This window comes from Colias eurytheme, chromosome 1, assembly GCF_061535395.1.
Source record: "Colias eurytheme isolate Ceu_HAF_F1 chromosome 1, ilColEury1 Martin Lab GWU primary, whole genome shotgun sequence".
Lineage (NCBI taxonomy): Eukaryota > Metazoa > Arthropoda > Insecta > Lepidoptera > Pieridae > Colias > Colias eurytheme.
In genome coordinates this window covers 157980-184219 of record NC_142980.1, presented here as the reverse complement: position 1 = coordinate 184219, position 26240 = coordinate 157980, and the positions used below count along the sequence as shown (strand labels likewise).

At 36.1% G+C, this 26240-nt stretch overlaps 1 protein-coding gene and 1 long non-coding RNA gene across 2 annotated transcripts in view; one reads left to right on the top strand and one right to left on the bottom strand.

Moving 5' to 3' along the window:
* The first annotated feature begins 7717 nt into the window (after positions 1-7717).
* Positions 7718-26240, top strand: part of LOC149910816 (uncharacterized) — a 52147-nt gene continuing 33624 nt past the window's right edge. Inside the window, exons 1-2 of the long non-coding RNA XR_016456717.1 lie at positions 7718-7979; positions 8175-8474. This is a non-coding gene — a long non-coding RNA (uncharacterized LOC149910816). The remainder of the gene's footprint in view (positions 7980-8174; positions 8475-26240) is intronic.
* On the bottom strand, positions 9835-18134 carry LOC149910817 (uncharacterized). Its single transcript, XM_090119394.1, has 3 exons — positions 17992-18134; positions 10738-11684; positions 9835-10477 (listed from the first exon to the last, which is right to left on the bottom strand). Exons 1-3 carry the CDS (start codon positions 18063-18065, stop codon positions 10335-10337), a joined length of 1164 nt encoding a protein of 387 aa, XP_089975520.1. The 5' UTR covers positions 18066-18134; the 3' UTR covers positions 9835-10334.

Sequence of the window (26240 nt, the reverse complement as noted above, 5' to 3'; positions counted from 1 at the left end):
GACCTCTGTTTGCATATTCTCTTCTCTATTTTGTGTTGCTTCGGCTACCTCGTAGTGTAGACATGTGTAAAGAGCGCGCGGGTAAGTTATACCCGGCCACAATGGCCACGTAACATTTATAAAGACAGCGTGTTTGTTGTTTTTTATTGTTTATTGATAAATTGCATATCGTTTTGCACAATTTTATGAACCATGTCTTACGAAAGCGAACAACGTCGACTCCTAGCCTTGTTTGAACAAGCTGACGCCAGTAAAAATGAACAGTACAGTTCAGACGACGAGGGTGAAATCGACCATATTTCAGAGCGAAGTCAAGGCAGTGATACGGAACAGGAATGCAGCGATGATGAGCAAGAAGTAATTGTTTCAACAAGTAACCAGCAGTTTTATATTGGTAAAGACAATTCCACCAAATGGTCTCCACCACCTCGGACCAACGTCCGCACAAGGTCAGAAAACGCTGCGTTGATCTCGATAGCGAAAAAGTCGGTATATTATTAGTAAATAAGCTTTGTTTTATATAGTTCATGATTTCAGGTTTATGTTTTAAAGAAAATTTTATGTTTTGTCTCAAAATATCTATTATGTTATGTTTTCGAATAAACGTTTTAAGTTATGTTCTAAAAAATTATCGCAGAATAAAAAGATTTAATTTGATGAGTAATATGCTCATTTTATAATAAATAAATGTTTGATTTTTATTAATAATGTATTTAACTACCTATTTCCCTATTATAGAAAACTAATATTGACATAAGCTTGATTCAGAGCACAATAATGTACATGGGTAAAATTTACCCGGCCACAACGACCAAGTTCTGTTTAGTAGCCACAATGACGCCGGGTTAAAAGACAAAAGATATGTATTTTTGGATTTTTGTGTTGAATAAACTCAAAAACTATAATATAAAGACTGATTCAAAAAATTCTTTCACATGTGATTCTAGAATCCTACATTATCAGCGTGTAACATAGGGTATGTCGACAACCCGTACGAAGACGGGGCGGACCAGCTTCTCCGCAAGTTTCCCACTTTAAGCTTTTATAGGTACAGTCAGCATCTATTCTAATTATATAAGAATAAAGTGACTCATCAACGCACAGCCCAAACTGCTAAACGTAGGCACTTGAAATTTGGAAGGGATGTACTAAGAAAGGAATCCCAGGGAATGGGAATTAGCGGGAAAAACTTTTTGTATAAAAAATCTAAACCGCTTAAGTTAGACGCTTGAAATTTGGCATACAGGTACCTTAGTAAACTTAAAGCTTAGTTACAAGAGGATATAGCAAAATTCCCTCATGAACGGGAGTTAGCGGGAAAACACATTTGTATGTAAAGCTAGAATTAAATATTAGGGACTAGAGAACTTCCTAATGGGAAGGAAAACATTCTAAGGCGAAGCGAAGCTCGCGGCGGGTCAGCTAGTCAGATACATATATGCATACCCACCAAAGAGCTCGAAAACATACAAACATAGCAAGTTAAATAAAAGCTTTAAAAATTCATACCTGTGGTAACAGGAATAGAAGAGCAGGGTTGATTCCCAGTGGCGACAGTGCTAGGGATATTCGGCGGAGTATCAGATGTTGAATTTCAGGACCATCTGATACTCAAAAAATAGCAGAAATAAAACCTTTAATAGGAGCAAAATTACAAAACAAAAATATTTTTTCTTGGTAAAAAAAAAAATCAAACAATACCTACTATTATTATTGTGGTTTACATGTGGCAAGTTTTACTTTAATTTTAAATTGAATCTCATATTTATAAACTCACCGTGCAAATGCAGAGTTGGTACAGCCAATGCATTTAAGCGTTTGTAGCGGTTTCTGTGATCATCGATGAAATGAATATCACATATCATCTTCCTTTTATAAAATTGATAATCTGAAGATGTTTCCAGTTTCCCTCCAACAAGATTTACCCAAGCTCTGAAACGTTCAGGAAATTTGTCTGGGTTTGGAAAGTGATGCATAACAACTCCTGAAAAATGTTAATTACCAAAATTAATTAAGAACAACATAAGGTGAAATGCAGTTTCCGCTATCCTATTTGTAAACAGTAAAATATAAAATATCTTGTTAGATCATCTGATTTTAAGGATCTCCTACCAAAAGCATGAGTAGATAGGTTACAGCTCTGGGATCTTACTCTACAACAGTGCTATTCAGCCCCAGTATTCACTAGCTCTGAGCTGATACCCACCTGAACAAGTTAGTAACAAATGGCTGTCACATTAGAGCTCACCAATAACTTATGACTTATGTTTGACATTCATTTGAACCAGCCAAGGTTATTAATGCCCAGAAAGTTATAATAGAGGGGATGATATTCCCAATGGTAAGTTTGATTGAACTTATTAAGGAGAGTAAGGAACATCACAAGTCATTTAAAATAGGTAAGTACCTAGTTCCATTAATGGTGCATGTAGGACTACCAAACTGACATTTTACTACCACGCCTATGATTTAATTATGCCTACTTGTTTACTTACTACTTGTTGAAAGTCAAAGATATGGTATGAAAGGCAATACAAAATTTAGGTACTTACCGGGTGTATACTTGCATCCAAAAGAACAAAGATGAGGCATCGTAATGAGGCTGGTAACAGCAGAAAACACAACACAGATTTAATTAGCGTCCTTTTCGCAACAAACACAACATAAATAGCGTCCCTTTTTGCACCAAATAACGTAAATTGTAGCGTCCTTTCTCGCAAAAACTATTACTGCTATAAGCCGAATCGTCAATGCGACACAAGAAACTGTATTCCGGAACAGCACTTTAACACCAGGAGCGAGGAGCAAGCTCAACTCAGCGTCACGTATGATAAAGGCACTTAATCCAAGAAATAAACACCGAATAGCAATCAAAATGCGTACACGCAAGACCACAACCAGGCACGGCAGGCAGCCATTTTGTGTGATCTCAACGTCAAAATTTAAAACACTGGTGTTGCCATGCTCTAATAAAATGAATTCCCCAATTCTGTTAATGCGTTAGAATGAATTAACGGCTGTGATCCAAAAAATTATAGTAACAGTCACTTATTAAACTAAAAATAAAAGTAATAAGTTAATTGATACACTTAAAATCGTTATTTAAATATTTATAATCGTTATTTAAATATTTATAATCGTTATTTAAATATTTATAATCGTTATTTAAATTCACATGACTGGTTATTTATTCCCATTATTGAAGCAGTTCTTTAGATCTGCAACACCAGGATTGTTTGATTAATTTTCTAGGACAGCGACATCTATTGTGATATTATTCATTTAGCAAGACATGAAGTATTTCTAGTTACAAGAAGAAGATGGCACCTCTATCTTTGCGATCTTGGTAGATCAAGGGCACTGTCCCCCCGCTGTGCACTACTTTACCAGGTCCACCAATCTTTGGCCTTTCTTGCTGGTCATCGACTACACAACCACTAGACGCCTAATAACAGACGAACTGATTCTGTCAACGCATGTGTCTAATAGGACTTATAACCGCTGCCATACGAAACGCAACTATCAGTTTCGGCCAGTTCCGTGATCTGTTAACACGTCCGAAAAAAACCTTTAAAAAAAAGAAACAATGGCTCCTTGTAGTATTAAATGGTGTGGTAAAACGAGTAAAACCTCAAGTTTGCAGAAGGACGGGATTACTTTTCATATTATGTAAGTAGTTTGTTTGCGTATAATTTAAATATTATTACGAACAATATTTTATCGGAGTTCTTTTTACGCTGGTACTGGTCAATTGACAAAGCGCGTCGATTATAATTGCATCTCTTTCTTTCGTATGCACATGATCACGCATCCCTTTTCTTCTATGGTGTGGCACGTGTAACTAGTGACGTTCCAGTTGTTATCGATAATAATTATCGAAAACTATTTAGGTTCGCGATTTTATAATATTTGTTTTCAAAATTAATGACATGAATGACGTTGCATAATATAGTTATATTATAATATAAAATGATAAGTTTTTGTAATAAAATAATATGAATACTATTTTTAGGTATCCGCAAGATCCGGATATCAAAAAAGAATGGATTGATGCAACTAGACGAGATGACTGGTTTCCGTAAAAATATAGTGTGATTTGTTCGCGCCACTTTACTCCAGATTGCTTTTTAAATACAAAAAGTCGCCGGCGTCTCCTAGGGTCAGCAGTTCCAACATTGTTTTTACCTCTTCTGGTGAGCTTTCTTTGATATATTTTTTCTAAGTGCCATTTTGATACCATACTTACAAAGTTTTATGTATGATATAAATAAATGTACTACAATACATAAATAAATAAAATAAAATAAAATAAAATAAAAAACCTTTTATTTCATGTAAAGTAATGGAAAAAAAAATATTAAATAATGTAAGTATATAAATTTGTGCAAAAGTTGTTTACATGAACCCCTCCTCAAGTGAGGGTGAAGGTCTCCTCTAAAGAATTCCATGTATCTCTGTCTTGAGCTATTTGTGGCCAGCAGGTGCCAGCTGTTTTTATCAAATCGTCTGCCCACCTTGTGTAGGGTCTGCCTTTGAGACGTTTGCCGATAGGGCCTTTCCACGTTGTTACCCTGCTGGTCCATCTCTCGTCCTTTAGCCTCGCTACGTGCCCAGCCCATTTCCATTTTAGTCTCTTAGCGTGGGTTAGAGCATCCTTCGCTTTGGTGGTTTCTCTAATTTTTGTATGACGTATTTTGTATATCTTTTTAATATTGAGCATACTTCTTTCTATTCCACGTTGGCAGGTAGTGATTTTGTTTTTTGTTTTTGTTGAATATTTCCACGTTTGACATGCATAGGTTAGACAAGGTAGGAGGCATGACGTCATGACTTTCGTTTTGATACTTGTTGGCATGTTACTTTTAAAAATCTCTTTCAATGACCAGTACTTATTCCAAGTGCTTTTTACCCTTCGATCTATTTCTAGTTCATTTTGTTTTCTGTTGAAGCCTATTTGTTTTCCAAGGTAGATGTAATTTTCTGTATATTTCAGATTTTCGTTGTCCACTGATATTCTTCTCTGTATACTATTTGTTGTGACCATTGTTTTCGAGAGATTCATTTCCAGCCCTACTTGCTTGCTAGCTGTGTTTAGTGTATCAATCATGTTTTGTAATTGTGTGCTAGATTCTGATAACAGGACTAAGTCATCTGCGAAGCGAAGGTGGGATAAGTACTTGCCATCAATGTTTAGTCCTGTTTTTTCCCAGTTGAATCTTTTTATTATGAACTCCAGTATGGATATAAATAATTTTGGAGACAGCGGGTCGCCTTGTTTCACGCCTCTTCCGATAGGGAACGTAGGGCCCGTGGTTTCCAGTTTTATTTTTGCTGTACTATCTTTGTAAATGTTCCTGATTATATTTATATACTCTTGTTCAACTTGTTGAGCTTGCAGGGCCGTCCAAATACTTGAATGTGACACGGTGTCAAAAGCTTTTTTATAATCGATGAATGCGATGTAAAGCGCTCTTTGCTGCTCTTGGTATTTTTCCATTACTTGCTCTAGAGTATGTATGTGATCAGTTGTTGAATAACGCTTGCGAAAGCCGGCTTGTTCTATTGGTTGGTTTGCTTCTATTGTGACACTTATTCTTTTGTTAATTATAGAGGAAAACAGTTTGTAAATACATGAGAGCAAGCTTATAGGCCTGTAGTTTGTGATATCTTTTGAGTCTCCTTTTTTGTAAATTAAAATTATTTCCGACTCTACCCATTGCGATGGTATTTCAGCAGTTTTTAATATTAGGTTAAACAAGAGTGTTAATGGCGAAATCAGCAGCGGCCAGGCAGTCTTTATGGCTTCGTTTGTAATGCCGTCTGGTCCTGGGCTTTTATCTGTCTTCAACCTTTTAATTTCTTGTAAGACTTCTTCTTCCGTTATTGGTGTTATGTTTTCATTCTTGTTTGTAGAGCTATAGATGTCTTTTGCATAGGTAAGGGTGTTACACTCGTTGCCTTGTGCTTTATATAGGGTTTTATAGAACTGGGTTGCTACATCTATGATTTCTTTGCGGTTATTTACGGTTATGTCATTGCGTTCTAAGCCATCTATCCAATGTTTGTTTGTTTTTAATTCTTTAAGGGCCTTTTTTGAGCTTCCTGCATTTTCTAAGTGTTTTTTAATAGTATTTAATCTGTAGCTTTTGTAGTCATGTTTAATGTATTTACTTATTTAGTGTGGCAGCTTAATATTTTCAAACCAGGTCCCTATCGACCTGGCAACCAATCGTTTGTTGCAGCTCTTTGTTCTGCAAACAAATGATCCAACCGAACCTTTTGATGTTCAAATAATACGCTTAACGAATTCTGGAAGTGATGACAAGAAATATAGTTGTATTCAAATGAGTATGGTGACTTCTAATGGGTTAATAAAATAGCACACTTTCCTTCATATGAATATTGTAATTTCTTATGAATACTGTAATGCTGACCTTATGTCATGCAGTCTATTGTGACCCTCCCCAAACATTCTGTATAGCCCTATCTGAAAAAACTCAAAAATGTCAGAACGCACAATAAATTCACAAGAATTCTTTAAAAATATACTTTAAGTGTACTTAAGTACTTACCTATGGAAACTGACGGTATACATAAACGCTACTCAAGCAATTTCAATCCGTGATTAGGCAAGCAGTCCTCAAATGTTTACATAATGGCAACATCCTGCTAGAAAAAGTTGTACTCAGTACGTTCTCTGTTACAAAATAATTTAGGTCACGTGTTTTGTTCGTTTTACGCAGTCTTGTTGCAAATAAATCTTTTGTATTATTATTCTATTATTATTATAATTATTTTATTAATAAAATAAGGATATATTATTGAATAGTTGAAGGAATAATTATTGATAAGAATTTGGAGAGCTATAAGAATTTTGTCCAAAGGCTGTATGGCTCGGTTTCTTTTTGTCAACGGCTTAATGGTACTACAAAACAAAGAGTAACGCTAGCTCTTCACTCTCGTCGAGGTTAGGCGAGGCGAGGTGCGAGGTTAAGCAAGGAGAGACAACACGAGGTTGTATCCATCTTCACTCTCGCCTTTGTTCATTTCTCTGTGTCGCGAGTATAAATAAATAAATAATAAAATAAAATTGTTTTATTTCAGGAAATATTGGGTTCCCATATGCAAGTAACAATGTGAATTGTACAAAATAAAAAAAAAAAAATTAATTAAAATTTTTATAATGTATAATGGACGTGATCGAAGTGACAAGTGCCGCAACTCTATGCGTCTTTGCGTATATGAATTTTGTTAAAGTATATCACACTTATAAAGTTAAAAAGCGTTAAGCGGGTGATTTACTGGCGAGCCGACGAGCCGACGGTTTAGATCGTTGACTCGTTGGCTCGTCGACTCGCGTTGGTGATCCATTAGCGTACCAAACAGTTTACTCTCATCGTTGGCGAAGTCATGGCGTGTTACTTGGGGGTACTTTTAAATCAGGAGAAAGAACAAAAAAAGAAGAAAAGAGGCAGATATTGAATGGTGTTTTTAATATCAGATATTGTACCGTTGGGATCATTTTTTTGATAGATCTCTAAAAGTTTATTGTACGCGGAAGTTTTTAGCAATTTATTTTTATAGTCTCTGCTGATGTACTTCCATAGACAATCATGTTCCTAAAAACATTTTATAAATTCCGACACAAACTCGCGACGAAACGAGCGTAAATCCATTTTTGTAGCTAGACGCAGCGCGTGCGGTCTACACGAAAGTCGCAAAAAGACTGTAGGCTCGCCGGCTCGCCTGATCCACTGGCTGTTTTCTGGACCGCGGACTTCGAATTTCAAGCATGCACAACGAGCCAGCGAGCAAATTCGCCGTTCTTTAAGTCCGCAGACTTTTAAGTGCTCCATTGGCGGTTTAGACCTTTGGCTCGCGAGTTCGTTAGCGAACCAGCGGTTTTGCTCGCCAATGGATCACCCGCTTTAGAGAAGAAGGCGATGGTGGATAACATCTATACACCGTAACAGAACAAGGTATGAGTCACTTGCAGTTTTATTTTTCAGTTGAAAATACAATAACTAAGCGATTTCATTCATTAATTTTAAAAATATGTCCTTAACTGTAAATGTAATTGTCCTTAAATGTAATTAATAACACTCAACACTGCTTAAAAATACTTTACTATTGTAATAATAACAATTGAATTACGTTGTTGTATTCATTTTCAGAGAATTTATGGATAGCAAGCTCACTGAACTACTGGGGAATTTGATAATTTCACACAAATGTCAACATCCGATTTTGAATACCTACTAAGTAAAGTTTCATCTATTATTGTTAAAAAAAATAGCCAACTGAGAGAAGCAGTACCAGCTAAAAAAAGATTAGCAATAACTATAAGGTTTTTGGCAACAGGAGACTCCTATAAAAGTCTTCATTATTTATTCAAAGTCTCCAGTCAACTGATATCAAAGATAGTGATCGAAGTTTGTGATTCTCTAAACGAAGTTCTCAAGGATCAAATAAAGGTATCATAAAGTATTTAATGTATTTAAATAAATAAAACAGTAGGTACTTATTACGTGTTAATAAAACTTTTTATTCTCATAATCAAGATGAAGTAGTGCAAAACCAATATATGTGTATATGTAAAAATAGAATCATTAATCATTTTGCGAATATGATTTGTATCCAGAATTATACAGTGCTTCGTCTATTATATTTCGTTGAGTAGCAATTGTTTCTTCAGTTAAATCTCTATTAGACGCAGTACGTTGAAATTGTATTTGGCTGACTTTGGGTAATACTTCCATCGCTCAAAATATGAAGCAAACTTGGTTTTAAAACCCTGTAAGTTGATGTAGGCTGTGTCTGTGTTACATTCTGATATGTTTCATCGTCCAAAATGTGTAATGTAGGTGGTTCTGGAACACTTTCTGACGTTATATTGTGAGCCATTGTCTTAGTCAGCGTTTAGTGTTTAGTTTTACTAGTTGAAATTGTTGTCACGGGTTTAACACTATGTATGTCAGTGCAGTCAAACTTATGGGGCGACGGTTGCTCACTGTCACTTTTTGAACACTGACATACATATTTATTGGTCAGCGACTCAAAGCGATCCATATTTTCATTGCTTAATCAAGTAATCTGCCTCTTGTATATGCTCGTTAATTTGCAATTGGGCAGCAGAATATTTCTGGTTGACATCATTTAACATATGACTTAAAGAGTCTATCTTCTCCTTTAATTCATTTGTTTCTACATCATACAAGATTTTATAATATTCTAGATCCCTATGATATTTATCTAACTCTTCAACCAGGTTTTTATTGACTTTCTTTAATTGAACTACATTTTTTAAAGAACTCTTTCTAACAATTGGCTGGGTACGCTTGATAAACTTACTTAATCTAAAGTATTTTTTCAACTTCTTATGGGAAGAGAAATTGATTTTTTTAAAGTTTACAGAGCCACTTAACTGTCCACATTCATTTAATTCATCATGAAGACTACTTGGTGTGCTGCATTGCCGCTTGGGATTGTCCTCTTGCGCTTCCATTAAGCTACATTCCAACTCAGCGATACGGCTTAGAGCTTTCTCATGATCACTAGAGAACTGCTGGAAGCTGTCCACAACGTCTTGTAGGGCTTTGCACTTGTCTTCACTATAAATGTATTTCATGTGTAGTTCAGCCAGCTCGGCCTTCAGAAGAGAGTTCTTTTTTATAATTTCTTGAATCTCTAATTCACTATCATCCCGCTCTTGTATGAGTTTTTCACATAAAGATTGTGAAGCTTTCAAATCATGGAGTGTAGCTTTTAATTTATTCTACATGTCCTTAGCTACTTGCCTTGCCTTGCCTTGCGGGTCAGCATGTTGTACTTTTTAGTTGCTGAAACAGATGAAAGGAAATGTATGAGATAAGTATATTTGGATACTATTATGATAGTATTAAATGTTGATAAGTGATTAACGGTATGATGTAGTAAAGAGTAAAGAATAATATTGTCTGGGGCTATAAGTTTTTGTCTTCTAAATTGCTTCCAAATTGTCAAGCAAAGTGAGACGGTAACTTTTGTGCCAATGTATTAAATGTGACGTAGCTCATTAAATATGAGCGGTGTTGGTATTACAAATGAATGTAAGTGTTGTTTATAATTAAATATGAAATTATAAAACTAGTACTCCCCTGGTTTATCGAAGATGTTTGAATTAGGATAACCGTTGACACGTTGACCTCCGCGTTATACAAAACGTTGCGTAGATCCCATAGGTGTGTTTCACAATAATTTTCACTTGTATATCAATGTTATGGTTAATTATTACTAATATTTTCTATTTATATGCACTATACAATTAGTTTTAAATAATTTTTTAATTTTAAAATCTAACAGCTGATGTTAACTTTGCTGTTGACACCTGTCACCTTCTTGTTGGTGGATATAGATGTAGATACCACTTTTCGCATTGATAAGATTTTGTCGTCACTTATGTATTTTCGCAGTGCTTTTGGATACTTAGTGTCTTTGCCTGAAACAGCGAAAAGTCATTAGTGTTATTAACTTTTAAACTATCGCATTGCATGGTGCTTGTGGCCACAGCCGGTGCAACTTGGTCAAAGCGTCAAGCAAAAAAAAAGGTATGTCACTACCTACACTACGTTCCGCGATCAACCTCGTCAGTATTAGTAGTACATGAAGTTATTAGAATAGATTGAAGGGAGCTATGAGAGTAATTTGTAGGGGTAAGTGTGGTTGTAGATGGTTAGTAATAAAATGATAAATAGCTACCTAAAGCCCTTAATTTGTTGCACATGTTGCGTAAAAGGTGATTACGGCACTCTATTTTGCCAACGACTGTGAGTCCAGGATATGGGTCGGCTGCCAATATCTTGGAATAAGTCGAGGAATCCCCATCGGCAATTAGCCTACCATAAATAAGTCCGTACATGTCCATGGATGCCTTAAACCCTTCGCATATAATTGCAGATTCCATCCCACTGGACGAGCCTTCATAATTCTTGTAGCATACATGCATTTTTGGCTCGACTTCACTTTTTTTTGCTCTTGAACATATCAAACAATACTTATTTTTTACACCAATAAATAGAACTTCACCAAATCGTCGACCTACGATTGCTGCGACTCCAGACATTGCGCTATAATTGGTGCCATAAGAGCGCTTGCTCCAAGCGCCATCAGCATAAACGTCTATAACTGGTATACCGTTTATCAATTTGCCATCATCTATAGCAGCTGTGCGCTCTCTTTCAGCTGCCAATGCCATCGTCTCATCTGCAATCTCCTCCCATTCGTCGAAAATTCTGTTCTGAGTCTTAGCATAAAACTTCTCATTAAATACTGGTATATCCATAGCTGACATGACTTCCTCAAATTGTGAATATCCTATACCACACGCTACCATTCCTGACGTTGCAGCCAAGTTGATTTCAACCCGCTCTCTTTCAGGCATCACATTGCTAGGGTTATCGGAGGATAGCTCGAATTTCTTTTTGCATAATTCGCACTCAAACAAAAATGTGGACGCTAAACCCTTACGCCTTTCCCGTAGGAAAATTAAATGCCTGTAGTTGCATTCAAATAAAGATTCATGGTCAATTTCTTTTAATTGTTGGAAAAAATAGTCGATGTCCACTATTCTCCTGCCACTAATTTCTTTGAAGTCCGATTTATTCTCAGGCAGTATGATAAGTTCATCCTCTAAATTGTCTGTTGACCTATAAGTTAAAAATAAAACTAATCATAATGTATATAACAAATCTCTCAATTATTATTTGAAAGAAAGAAAGAAAAAACATTTATTTCTAGGAAAAGGTACACACACAAGAAGAAAACACAAAAAAAAGAAGAAAGAAAGTACGATACATAATAAAATTAGACATAAATTAGACGCCATGTTTGTTGAGAATCTGGTACTGTGTGTGCACTGCATTTCCAGAAAAGGGTCTTGACTCAGCTTTCTGCCATAATCGCAGCAAGCTGCGACTACAGCGCTGGTATTCTGTCAAGACCGAATGGAGGGTGTGCTTTCGACTTTCCACTGATTTGCTACACAAAAATAATAATATAAATAATAAATAGATTTAACTAATACAAATAATAGATATAAATAAATAAATAAATATGAATATGAATTTAAATGATAAGAGATGCGGTGTTGATTGGTTGATTGGTGCTATAAATACTATGCAGTAACTACTGTCTTGCCAGAAGTAGATGTTTTAACTTTTGTTTAAGGGGGCGCATAAAGCAAAATAACCAATCTTCTATTAGACGATACGTGTAATATGCAAGACCAAATCTAAAAAATAAAATATATGTCGGAGAATTTAAATAACTCTCCATAATTAATTATAATTAGGTAGATATGTGAAATAATATTAAATAATGACTCAGTGCGCACACCTTGCGCGGTCGATGGTAGTACCGAGACTATATCATCGAGCTACTGACTCAAGGAATATAAACCATAGCATGGCCCGTAAGCCCATGCATTTCATATCAATTCAATATCGACATTATGTTGTACACAATAGAGTACATTATAATAGGAAGGTATAGCCACATAACAACTACTCTGTTATGATTCTCTCACACGGCCATTCTGACAACGAGCGCGTTCTCGCGCGAACAATTCGACAAGTAATTTTGCGAGATTACTTCTGCGTCGTATTTCATTTGTTGTATTCAAACTCTTTTCCCTTCCCGGTTTGTAACTTTACACACCGACTCTCAAATTATTACTCATCATCGTCATCATCGGTGATATCAACAACTGCTACTGTCGCCTAAAGGCGAAGCTTTGAATGTATTGTGTGTGTGTGTATTATATTGTAAGTGTAGAGCTCTGAACAAATACTGGAACTACATGCAGCGCGGAGCCTGCCATGTACTGTTATCACAAGGAGCGCAATGCTACCCATAACGTCTGGAACTACATGCAGCGCGGAGCCTGCCATGTACTGTTATCACAAGGAGCGCAATGCTACCCATAACATCTGGAACTACATGCAGCGCGGAGCCTGCCATGTACTGTTATCACAAGGAGCGCAATGCTACCCATAACATCTGGAACTACATGCAGCGCGGAGCCTGCCATGTACTGTTATCACAAGGAGCGCAATGCTACCCATAACATCTGGAACTACATGCAGCGCGGAGCCTGCCATGTACTGTTATCACAAGGAGCGCAATGCTACCCATAACTACATGAAGCGCGGAGCTTCCAATGTACAATATGACATACACGCCTTGCTTTGTCAAACACAGAGCTATTATTGAGCTATTAAAGTGTGGTGTGCATGTGTGTTATGAAACTTTTGTGTATTACTTAGATTAACTATACGGAACTATGTAACAACCGAGGAAATAAATAGGTAAAAATAATAAAATAAAACAAAAATAAAATTATACGGAGTATTTATTTTTTTACAATACTTTATTGTACAAAACAATGTAAGAAAATCTAGTACAAACTTATAAAGTAAAAATATTTCGCACAATATGCAGCCTTATTGCTACACAGCAATCTCTGCCAGGCAACTTGCAAATTACTGGAAGTAAGGAATAACTTTTATGGAATACATTTTTATTCATTGGCTCACTTTCCAACTGCTTAGATAAATTTGGAAGTTCTTGACACAAATATGTACTGAGCATGACCTCCAGTTTGAGGCTCGATTCGATACCTCTCGTTATCGCAAAGTTGAGATTATTTTGTATGGACTGGAGAACTTTTCTCCTAACTTAGTAATTTACATCGTAGGTATGACACGCCATCAAATCGTCGTCCAGTGACATATCTAGTGTATTTACAGGAATACACAAAACCACCTTGCACTTATACCTTGATGTATACTAGGTATAATAAGAACACTTTACGGGGTAGATTAACAGCTAATAATTAATTTACGAGGACTGAACCAGGTTCTAAAGTCACACCGACTTCCATCATCCATTTACCACTACCGACGATATCACATTTTCATAGTCTACCTTGAGACAATTCAATAATCATAAATGACCGCCAAAACAAGTAAAATAATATTGATGTTACAATCGGCTTTTCTTTCTTACTAACACAATATCAACATTAAACAGAATGCCTTTTTTTTTTTTTTTTTCAATACGAGCCTTATAGACGTTCAAATGCTCGTCCATCCTGACTTTTGCGTTATTTCTAATTTCAAACAGGTTAACTTTTAAAGTGTTGACACTCGTACTAAATCATTATAACGTAGTGGTCTTGCAGCCTATAGACAATTGCATTGGGCTGTCGCCTGTGTTAAGCTTTTTGATAAAATACAATTCAAAGTAAGTTGAATTTCGCCAATAACTGTAGAATACCATTATCTACGTTCATGATTTTCAGCGATAATGAAACAATGAACTTAAGAACAGACATAAACCTTTTAAAATAACCCGTTAGCGCAACTCATCCCGCTTGTAATTTTGTAAAACTCAAAATCACAGCGCTTAACATGCTCTTTTTTTATTTACCAGTAAATGCGTCAACAATTACCAATGCGCATTTCTTAAACTCGTAAGTGCCATTCGTATCGATTGTAATGTATGAAGTGGCTCTGACACATTTTCTATCGGATGTTAAGTCGACTGTCCAGCTCTAGAGGGCCTTTTATTAACTTTGCGATGTTAAAACGATCAATGTACGTTCTAACGAAATTACACTAAATTTTTGCAGGATTTCCAAACTTAAATGTTTCAAATAATCATGAAATGATTGTATCAATAAACGAATGATAACACTTCATTTGCACCTAACAAAACAAGATGTTTATATAGCAGGCATTTTTTTTATCGTATGTGACAACCTTAAACTTAAATCAATAATGCCATTTCATCGCACATGTCGCGAATCTTTACTATTTTTGCCCGAATTGAACATTATGTGGAGACAATTAGTTTCTACTAATAAAATCTACATGCGGTATTCTTGCACCCTTGCGTAGGTACCAACATCGAAATCAAAAGCTTGTATGTAAGCCCATCATCTATGAACACGAGGAGAAAATCTTTTTCTTATGACATGATGCTTTGAGACTATTTCAGTCTGTTAATATTTTAAAATGTTAACACTTAATTGATTATGCTTGAGGTCTTCTTAAATATTTTAACTCTATTTAATAACTATGATAACAACTTTCTGTGTCAGTGATTCTTTGATAATATTCGACTTTTAAGTTGATCATTACTTTCTTGTAGGAAAACTGAACCACTATCAATCTATTGAACAGGAATCTGTGTGTACTTCGACAACGAGATTTGTACGAAGATCGTTAATAAAGAAGCAGAAATCTTTTTTTTTTATCATTCTAAAATATTTCGCGAATTTTAACGTTCTTTTGACAATAATGCTTCAGCAAGAGCCTTATTTTTTTTTTATCTAACAAGTCTACCGTTCGATGTTATGAAACCTTGTGGTGAATACCTATTCAATATTGCAACAGCAATTTGCATTTATTCCAATTAAATGAAAACTCTGCGCATGCGAGACTTTCAATACTCTTTTTAAACAAAAGAATGTAACCTCTTATGATTTTGAAAACTCGAGAACATCGTTGATTATAAAAAGTAGCTATGAAGTCATGTAATTTATCTAGTCCTTGGTTAACAACAAGGGCATTACAAAACCTTATCAATGTTGAAAGAACTGTAGATTGTGCTAGGGTTGTATTCACAAGTCTTATTCCCATTTCACAAAATTTGTGCTTTACTTTCAATAATGGATCTGACACGATGAAAATCATTAAAATCATTTAAATCCGTGTCTATAGATTCAAAATTACTTTCCGCAAAAACAAATATTGTTTATTTTATATTCACGAATAATTTGAGTCCCAGTGTTATTCATAATCAAACTACGTCCGGCTCTAGTACAAACATCTCAACCTGTTACTCTATCCCAGGAAGTACTCGAGAGTCTACAATAACCAAAGCTCATATTAACATCATTATTACAATAACCAGTAATGTTAAGCGGGCGAATGAATAGGTTGATACAGGGCCAATTCCTGTTACGCGAGTTTATACAAACTCTAGAGGCGTCATGCTATCGGCTATCCTTTTACAAAGGAAAAAAAAACAATCGGACCTGCTGTCAATAAGGCACTTGAACTTAACGCCGGCAACGTCTTTGACTGTAAGCGGGGTATCGTGCTGTAAACACACATTAATAAGGGCATTGTTTCTTTAAGAGCGTGCCGCCCGTTGCTTAGAAAAACAAACCTCTTCTATGTGACCAAATTTATGACAATAAATGCGTTGTTATTCTTATCGATTAAAGTAACTGATTTTGTTTCATGGGCGAGATTTACAGTCACGTTTGTAATGACATGTGAACACACAGTTATAGCAAACAATTTGCAACATGCGACGCTTTAAATGATTTGTGCCAAAATGTCTATCAAGACCCACAAAATCAATCGGCGTGTATCATAATAAATCAGATCATACCTGGTCATCTGCAATACCTTCTACCACGAATTTACTATATTCGCATAGTTCCAGCCCGTTCTCAGCCGGTCGATTAGCGCCAACTTTGTAGTGGAGCACTCGATGTATGTTGAAACTCGATCACTTTTTTTACCATACCATATCTCGAAAAGGTATTTCCTCTCGCTTCTTAGCTTCTTTTCACGTTAAAAATAATGTCCACACAGGTAGATGAAGGCTGGCCTCGTAGTGGGTCTTCCTTACTTATGCATTAGACCCGGAAACAAAATATTTCGTTTCGGGAAGTGTATCTGCCATTTCTTTTAACAGGGATGCGCACGACATGATGCTTTATTGGAAAAACCCACACACAACACATGATGTTGTTGTTATGTTAACATTCTCACGATTTATTGGTGGAAACTCTGGTGCTTCTCGAACCTCATTAACACTATCTATTTCTTCTTGAACTTCACTAACACTATCACTCGTTTCACTCACTTGCAAATCGGGGGTAATAAGTGCCGATCCCACCGCTGCTGTCGGAGAATTTAAATAACTCTCCATAATTAATTATAATTAGGTAGATATGTGAAATAATATTAAATAATGACTCAGTGCGCACACCTTGCGCGGTCGATGGTAGTACCGAGACTATATCATCGAGCTACTGACTCAAGGAATATAAACCATAGCATGGCCCGTAAGCCCATGCATTTCATATCAATTCAATATCGACATTATGTTGTACACAATAGAGTACATTATAATAGGAAGGTATAGCCACATAACAACTACTCTGTTATGATTCTCTCACATATATATCAAACTAGATGATATGTTCAACGATTCTGTTTAATCAAAAACATAAAATATTAAAATTTACTCGATAAAAAAAATCACCAAGTTAGCTCTAATTTTCACACTTTTACGTTTTCTACTTGACATGGTAATACTTATTATGATTTTTTTTTTCATAAACAATTATATTAAAACATTTGCAAGATATTTGTCAGAGCATTTTGTGTAATTACTTTTAGTTTTGGTTTTATCTGCGATAAACCACTTTTGGCGCTCTTTTTTTCTCGAGATAAACGTTTGATTTTGTCACGTTTTCCGGAAGAGCCATTATGGCTCTTCCGGAAACCTGATTGGTACTTTGGTAAGATATTATTCTCTTCACAATAAATAACTATTTGATTGTACACGATTCTTTCCAATAATTTTGAAAAATATGGAAGCAAACTAATTGGCCTTAGGTCTTTAAATTCTGAAGGTTCGTTGTTTTTAGGTAGTGGTCGGACTAAAGCTATCTTCCAAGCAGATGGAAAATTAAAGTTTCAAGTGAACGATTTAGAATAGCGGTCATGGCTTTTAATGTGGTTGGCAATGTAAGCAAAATCATCTCTCTCGATATTTTATCGTGGCCTTGCGCATTCGATTTTATCGCAAGTATTAGCTTCCCCACGGTTTCCTCCTATTAAATTACTTATATGTAAAATACCGTCCTTTATCATCGATGGTATAACTACACTATTGTAAATTTTTACATCTTATAGCTTTGACACTCACTCTTGTGCAGTTTCTGAACGCAAGGCGCTATAAGTGGTTGGCAATAGGTCAGCATACATAGGAGTCAGTTCCATTGATGTACATTGGTCAAGTGAAAATTGAGTTCTGCAATATAAGTATACAGGGTGTAATCGTTAAGTGTGCACAGGTGATTATTCCGTTACTATTATAGATATCAAAAAACTTTAAACTGATATCGAAAGTACTTTACCTAATGAGTAAAATGGCCATAATACATTTTTGAAAATAAGACGAGAAACATCTAAAAAATTAACTTTAAACCCTCCCATACATTTAGTATGAGATATGAATATCCCATGTACATGGGTTGATCCAAAAGTAATGATAATCAATATTAAACAACGTCATTACAGTTAAAATAATTATGTATTTCTCTAGATAGTCTTCTAACTAGATAATATACTTCGATATTTTTTTTCCTAAACTTAAAAAAAACTTTGACTTCATCTACAAAAACCCCTCAAAAGCGGCCATCACTTCGCTGTCGTCTTAAAATTTCTTGCCTCGACGGTGTTTCTTGTGCCGAGGAAAGAGATAGAAATAACTAGGGGCTAGATCTTACAAACAGGGTGGGTGTTCAAGCATTTTCAATGCCGATTTTTGAATGGCAGCCATCGCAACTGACGCTTTGTGATCTGGTGCGTTGTAAACCAACATTCAAGCCCGCAGTTTGACATGTCTCTTTTTCTTACTAACCTACCCGCAATCTTTTAATTTGGTCTGTGTAGTAAGAGCCCAATATAGTGGCTACCTTCTTAAAATATTCCACATAATTATTCCTTCAGCGTTCCAAAAAACTACGGCTTTAATCTATCCCACTAATTTTCACTTTAAATTTCTTCATCGTCACTTTGGAAGCTCGCATCTAGGCCATTGATTGTTTCTTGATTTCAGCATAAACGTGGCGAACCCAGGTAACGCCCATGGTCACAAATCGTGACAAAAATTATCCTAATCTCATTAAAAATTTAGAAATTCACCCTCTAAATGTCGAATCGTTGTTTCTTCTTTTCGTCGGGAAACATTCTGACACTCACGGTTCACATTCAAATTAATGTAAATACTTGGAAACGTGGCCTGTTGATATGATTTTTTTTTGTGATAACTTAGTGATTACATGAGCAAGCAAAAAACATTTATTTTATATTTTTATGTGCACAGGAAATACCCAATTATCATTACTTTTGGATCAACCTATACATTTAATATGAAAGATTTTGGCTTTTTCTTTATTTTTTTGGTTTTCTGCTTTAATTACTTCGCAAATTTGGAGGGAAGTTCATTTAGAAACTGTAAATAGACCTCCTCACACAACTGCACAATAAGGACGTCACTTCGAAAATCTGCTATGAATACAAAATGTATGGGAAATAAATTGTATGGGAGCGTTTAATGTAACATTTTTGGTTATTTCACGTTTTATTTTTAAAAATTTATTATAGCCATTTTACTCGTTAGGTTAAGTACTTTCGATATCAGTTTAAAGTTTTTTGATATCTGCAATAGTTACGGAATAATCGCTTGTGCACACTTAACGATTACACCCTGTATACTATTATACAGGGTGTACCAAAAAGTAGTGATGAACGGAAGCTGAGAGGTAGAGGACCTAGAGGGCTATCCGAATCACCCCCATGTATGTTATGCGATTTTTCGTATTTTCGGAGTTATGACGTTTTTTTCAATTTTTCACCTATCGCCGAGTACGATGATATTTTCACTCATGCTGACGTCAATGATTGCGGAAGATGCTTGATTTTTTTTTGTGAGCTAAGCTGAAAGATAGGCCAATTCAGTATGGTAACATTTACTACCGTTAGATCTTTGAATGGAATAAAAAAAAGAATTAAATGGCAAGAAAGATAAAATTACCCAGTATGTTCACCACTTCAAGGGCCCGTAAAAAAATAAAATCACATAAAAAAAAATTTCCGTTTGACTTTTAAAAACTTGCTCTATCTATCAGATAGCTACCCTGAAAATTTCATTTTATTATTCAGAAGGCTTCAATCGAAAAATTTAAATCTAAATGTGGTAAGTGCAAAAATTGAATTAACATGATGATCATTAAAACCAATAAATAGGTGTTTATTTACCAGAAATTTTTAAAATAACCCCGCTGTTGCTCAATGCAAGTGCGACATCACCGTAAAAAGTTGTCTTTTAAATGTCTGAATGCCCTTTTATCATTTTTAATGGTTTCTTCTGCTACTATGAATTTCCGGGTTATTTCGTCCAAATTGTGGCAGTCTCTCGTCTTTGTAGTATCCCCACGGAAAAAAATCAATAGGGTTTATGTCCGGAGACCGTGCAGGCCAGGCTAAAGGGCAAAGATACCCTGAAAGATAGATTGGTCGTTGCAGCCTGCGCATGCGCCGGTGACGCCTGCCTTAAAGCCTGGCCTCTACGGTCCCTCGACCTAAACCCCATTGATTTGTTTCAATGGGAATACTAAAAAGACCTCGGCTACTTGAGAGAATGCCACAATTTGGACGAAATAACCCGGAAATTCATAGTAGCAGAAGAAACCATTAAAAATGATAAAAGGGCATTCAGACATTTAAAAGACAACTTTTTACGGTGATGTCGCACTTGCATTGAGCAACAGCGGGGTTATTTTAAAAATTTCTGGTAATTTAACACCTATTTATTGGTTTTAATGATCATCATGTTAATTCAATTTTTGCACTTACCACATTTAGATTTAAATTTTTCGATTGAAGCCTTCTGAATAATAAAATGAAATTTTCAGGGTAGCTATCTGATAGATAGAGCAAGTTTTTAAAAGTCAAACGGAAAACTTTTTTTATGTGATTTTATTTTTTTACGGGCCCTTGAAGTGGTGAACATACTGGGTAATTTTATCTTTCTTGCCATTTAATTCTTTTTTTTATTCCATTCAAAGATCTAACGATAGTAAATGTTACCATACTGAATTGGCCTATCTTTCAGCTTAGCACACAAAAAAAAATCAAGCATCTTCCGCAATCATTGACGTCAGCATGAGTGAAAATATCATCGTACTCGGCGATAGGTGAAAAATTGAAAAAAACGTCATAACTCCGAAAATACGAAAAATCGCATAACATACATGGGGGTGATTCGGATAGCCCTCTAGGTCCTCTACCTCTCAGCTTCCGTTCATCACTACTTTTTGGTACACCCTGTATCTTTAAAAAGCACGTTGGTCATAATTAGTTACTCCCTTATGATTTGATAAATGAATTCCTTACGCTGATAAATTTACACTAGACGTAGATGGCACTTGAACAGGACTCACTGAACGCAATTCTGTTATATTTGTTTGTCCAACCAATGCTCGTAATCTGTAAAATAGTAAGTCTTCTATATTATTTTAATCTATCAAATGTTAGTAACCTCCAAATATGTATTCAAATATCCCTTAGTATCGTTCCCAATAATATAAATAAAAATTATACCGATAGAAGTCAATGCCGACACCCGGTGTACGGTGACCCTTATTAGCATTCATATTCATAGGTACTAAGAAAACAATAAATTGTATCGATAGTAATCGATACGAGGTGATACCGATACTTGGTCAAGTGTACAGTGACCCTTATTAGCAATCCTCTTCGGGAAGCGTCTTTGTTGTAAAACTCTATTATGATATTGCGAAGTCAGACATCCACGCGGGGGAAGCCGCGAGCTGCAGCTACAGGGTGTCTCATAAGTACCCAACGATTTCAAAAGCGTGTCTAGACTAGCCGGCGCAACTGATGGGAGCGGTGAGTGCGGCATTAGCTAGCGCGTTCCAAGGATTTTTAGTTGCCGCCATGTCGTTCACGGGAGAGCAACGCGGTTTTTGCGTTCGCGCCTATTTTCAAAACAATAAATCGACGGCGCCTGTATCGTCTCAATTATCGATTGAGGCATATTGATGAAACGCCCAGCAACTCTACCATACTCTCATGGATCCGGAGTTTCAACACTACCGGAAACACAACAGGAAGCAAGAAATCTGGGCGCCCAAGAAGTGTAAGAACGGATGAAAACATTGAGTTGGTGGCAAGTTCGGTGCGACGTCAACCTCAAATAAGCATTAGGTGGCCATGCTACGCAACTTTTTCGAGCCAGAGCTTCAAGAATGTGAGCATTATAATGTCAGGACATGGTTCCAACAGGATGGAGCCAAATCCTATACAACTAACCACTCAACTGAAGCCCTACACCAATTGTTTCCCGAAAAAGTCATTTCAAGAAGGGGTGACATTGAATGGCTCCCCAGAAGCCCGGATTTGACGCCACCCGATTTTTTTATGGGGGTATCTTAAGTCAAATGTGTATGAAAATTCTTCGCAAACTTTGAACGACTTGAAGACCAACATCGGAGAAAAAATTGCGTCCGTAGATAGACCTCTTCTTCAGAAAGTTTTCAGAAACTTTCACCAAAGACTCGAAGAATGTCGGCATCGTAATGGACGCCATCTCAACGATGTAATCTTCAAAAAATAAAAATTCCTTTTGTTTTCTATTAAATTTGTCAATATTATATTTTAAAACCAATAATTAGTTAAATTTTTTGCATCATGAAATCGTTGGGTACTTATGAGACACCCTGTATATTAAAAACTTCAGGCGCATTTTGTCTATGAATATCTCAAAAAGTAAAAAACTAAAAAGACCAAATTTATTTTTCAGATATTTTTACTTTCTACCAAGATTATGAAAAGATAATAAAAAACCGGCCAAGAGCGTGTCGGGCCACGCTCAGTGTAGGGTTCCGTAGTTTCTAGCCTGTAGCAATAAGTGTCCCTACCACAGAGATGACCGACAGATCGTATTTGTGGAAAAAAACTAACCTTCGAGAAAAAACCTAAAACCTGAAATTTTTCAAAAACTGTTCAACCAATCTAGTTCAAAATAATTTTCCTAGAAAGTTTACATAAAGTCCTACTTATGAGATTTTTTTCAGATTTTAAAGTTAGAGGGGGGGGGGACGCTTTGTTTTTTCCTTTCGGCGCGATTATTTCCGAAAATATTGATATTATCAAAAAATGATCTTAGCAAACCCCTATTAATTTTTTGATACCTATCCAACAATACATCACACGTTAGGGTAAAAATTAAAAAAAAAAGGTACCCTAATAAAAATGTTTTCTCCTATTTTTATTTTTGCACTTTGTCGACGTGATTGATATACATATTGATACCAAATTTCAGCTTTCTAGTGCTAACGGTCTCTGGGATTATCCGCGGACAGACAGACAGACAGACATGGCGAAACTATAGATTCTCTTACTTTAGTCCTTTGTCTTCTGTATGTCGACATTAAATTATCACGCTTCTTTTTTATTTCCTTCAATGAGATTGTTCCATCCTTTAACTGGATTTTTATGCGGTTCCATGCATCGTATGCATCGGTTTTATTTTTATGTTCTAGCGCTGAAGAATTCCATAAAGTTGGTTCATTTTAAATTCAAAAATTTGTTCGTTCGTCCACTCCATTTTCGCAACCAAAACACTACTACTCGCGGCAGCGTATGAACAAGTTGTGACCTGTCGGTCTGTGATGACACGGACGCGCTCGGACCGCGCCGCACGAGCTCGCACCGCACCTTTGAAAAAACCGACTCGCGACGGATACGGCGCACCGCCACAGACGCGCCTGTGCTACCACGGACGAGTCCCTTCCCACGGTGCGTAGGTGCGAGCTGGTCCGCGTCCGTCCGCGACATCGCATACCGTGGGAAGCCACCTTAAGGGTTCCTAGTTGACTACGGAACCCTAAAAAGGGTACCTAGACATTCCGCATTATGTGGTTGGTAGGTTGATACTTACTGAGATAGATTGTTTTGGGCGATCCTTCTTTTCCGCAAACGGGATATCTTCCTTCCTCTAAAGCTTTTATTGCCCATTGTATATCAAAATGTAAACACTGCCGAAATGGGTATATTATTTGCGAAGTTCGCACAGAGTGGCGAGCGCGACGATGCAGTACGTGTCTACTCGCGACGAGGGCTCGTGGCCGTCTGAGACAGCTACTTCTGCATCGTAGGCGCGAGCGCTGTATTTTTTACTTAATAATAAAAAAAAGCTTCTATTTTAGAAAAACCCTCTGTACTACCATATGGGATTTGACGTACAGTTTATGAAAATATAGATTTTATACTTGTTCTTCCCTTACAATCGCCGTAAAATTGTAAAATTGTAACAAATTCACGATTTTTAACGATTTTCAGGATTTTTTTCTATCGAGGCAAATTACTCTAATCGTGTTTCCACGTGTATGACAATACAAGGCATATCTTTATCTTTACGATGGTAGGAATATCATTCCATAGAATTAAGAGTTTGATACCAAAAAACTGTTTCAAAGACACCTCTGTCGCCATATTTTACGCTTCTTAACTTACCACTTCGTCTTAAAGTATCTTACTGAAGCTGGCGTAATGATGGATGTATGGAAGGTTAAAAATAAGACAAAGTTTATATTTAAAAAAATGATTTTCAAACACTGGTTTGCATTTAAATTGTAGAAATCTAATCATTAAAATCTTAGTCCAAAGGATTTACAGAATCAGGGATTATCTCTATTTCTGATGTCGCAGAATGATCAGAACTTTCATTATGCTCTTATTAATTTTCACTTTCCCCACTGCTATCTGCTACCTGTGTAAATAATCATTTTATCGGAAAACTCAACTTTGAAACAAAACTAAGAAGGGTATGTAACAGCAGCTCTATATAATTCCATACAAAGATAATACGTGCGGTCACCACCAATATATAAAGACGACTGACGGATTTTTGAATTTTTTGACTGACAGGCTACCGTCACCTATCGCATGAATTGTTTTCGATTGTGTATGCAACGGCCACTACATCCACTCACGCGCTTACACACTCATTCACTCATACATTCACACACACACATACGCACACTCATACATACACACACGCTCACACATGCATTCAAACACGCACGCACAACATATGAGTATATCTACTAAACTTGAGTTAAAATGTATAATTTAAATTTTATTTTGTATAATTTTGTATAAAAAATAGCTAAATTACCTAAATCATTATTTATTTATGCTATAGTTTTGTTATTATTGTGTCATTAAGGAAGGTGGACCCCAAAATACAGGCTGTCCTAGTTTGGGGTCCAAATGAACAATATTTCGCGTGTATTGGTCTTAACCCAAGTTTCAGGCCCAATTTGACGCGTCGTCCTTTACCTACAACTTTGGTAGCTGTTTTTTTTTTCTTTCATTTCATCGTTGTTTTCAGGGATAAGCACTTCAAAAAAATTATTTACTGACGGCTTATTCTTTTTTATTTCGAAGCTTTTGCGTTGAATGCCTTGAGCTAAGTGGTCTTTGAGCACAACTTAATTAAAGGTGCGCTTAAATTTAAGAGATATTTAAAACTAGGTTTCCGCCCGCGGCTTCGCTTGCGCAGTCAAAGAAAAATCCGCATAGTTCCCGTTCCCGTGGGATTTCCAGGATTGCGTCATTTTCCCGGGATAAAAAGTAGCCTTCTTCTTTCTTCCTTTCTCGGGTATCAAAATATCTCCATACCAAATTTCATGAAAATTGGTTCAGTAGTTTAGGCGTGATTGAGTAACAGACAGACAGACAGAGTTACTTTCGCATTTATAATATTAGTATGGATTGACGTTTGAGAATACGAAAACAAAGTTTAAGCGGTGCTAAAACGTTTAAGCAGCCCTTAAATATTTGAATGGCGTTAGGCTCAGTTAATTTATTAACCTTTTATTATGTTTAAGATAAGAAACCTATTGAAAATTATCTTCAGTCTTTTTAGCTCTCCTAGTATTTCCAGTAGTGTCAAGTGTGCAAGCAGTGGTACTGTACTGTACTGTTATAGTAACTGGTGCTTGCTGGTTCGCGTTTGTGCTAGCTAGTCCTACCTGTTTAATGTTTGGATGCGACGAAGAGAAACAGTGTCATGAGAATCAGTGTCTTCAATCGTAGGTTCTTCTGTAAATTAAAAGTAAATTTTTATTTATCAAAGATAAAGATAATCTCGGGAGTGGGACCTCTGATTAGCACTTTTATAATTCAAATGTTTGATAAATTTATTTTGGACATATTCAATACTAGAGGTCCGCCCCGGCTTCGCCCGTGGTACATATTTCGCAATTAAAGGTAGCCTATGTCCTTTCTCGGGTATCAAAATATCTCCATACCAAATTTCATGCAAATTGGTTCAGTAGTTTAGGCGTGATTGAGTAACAG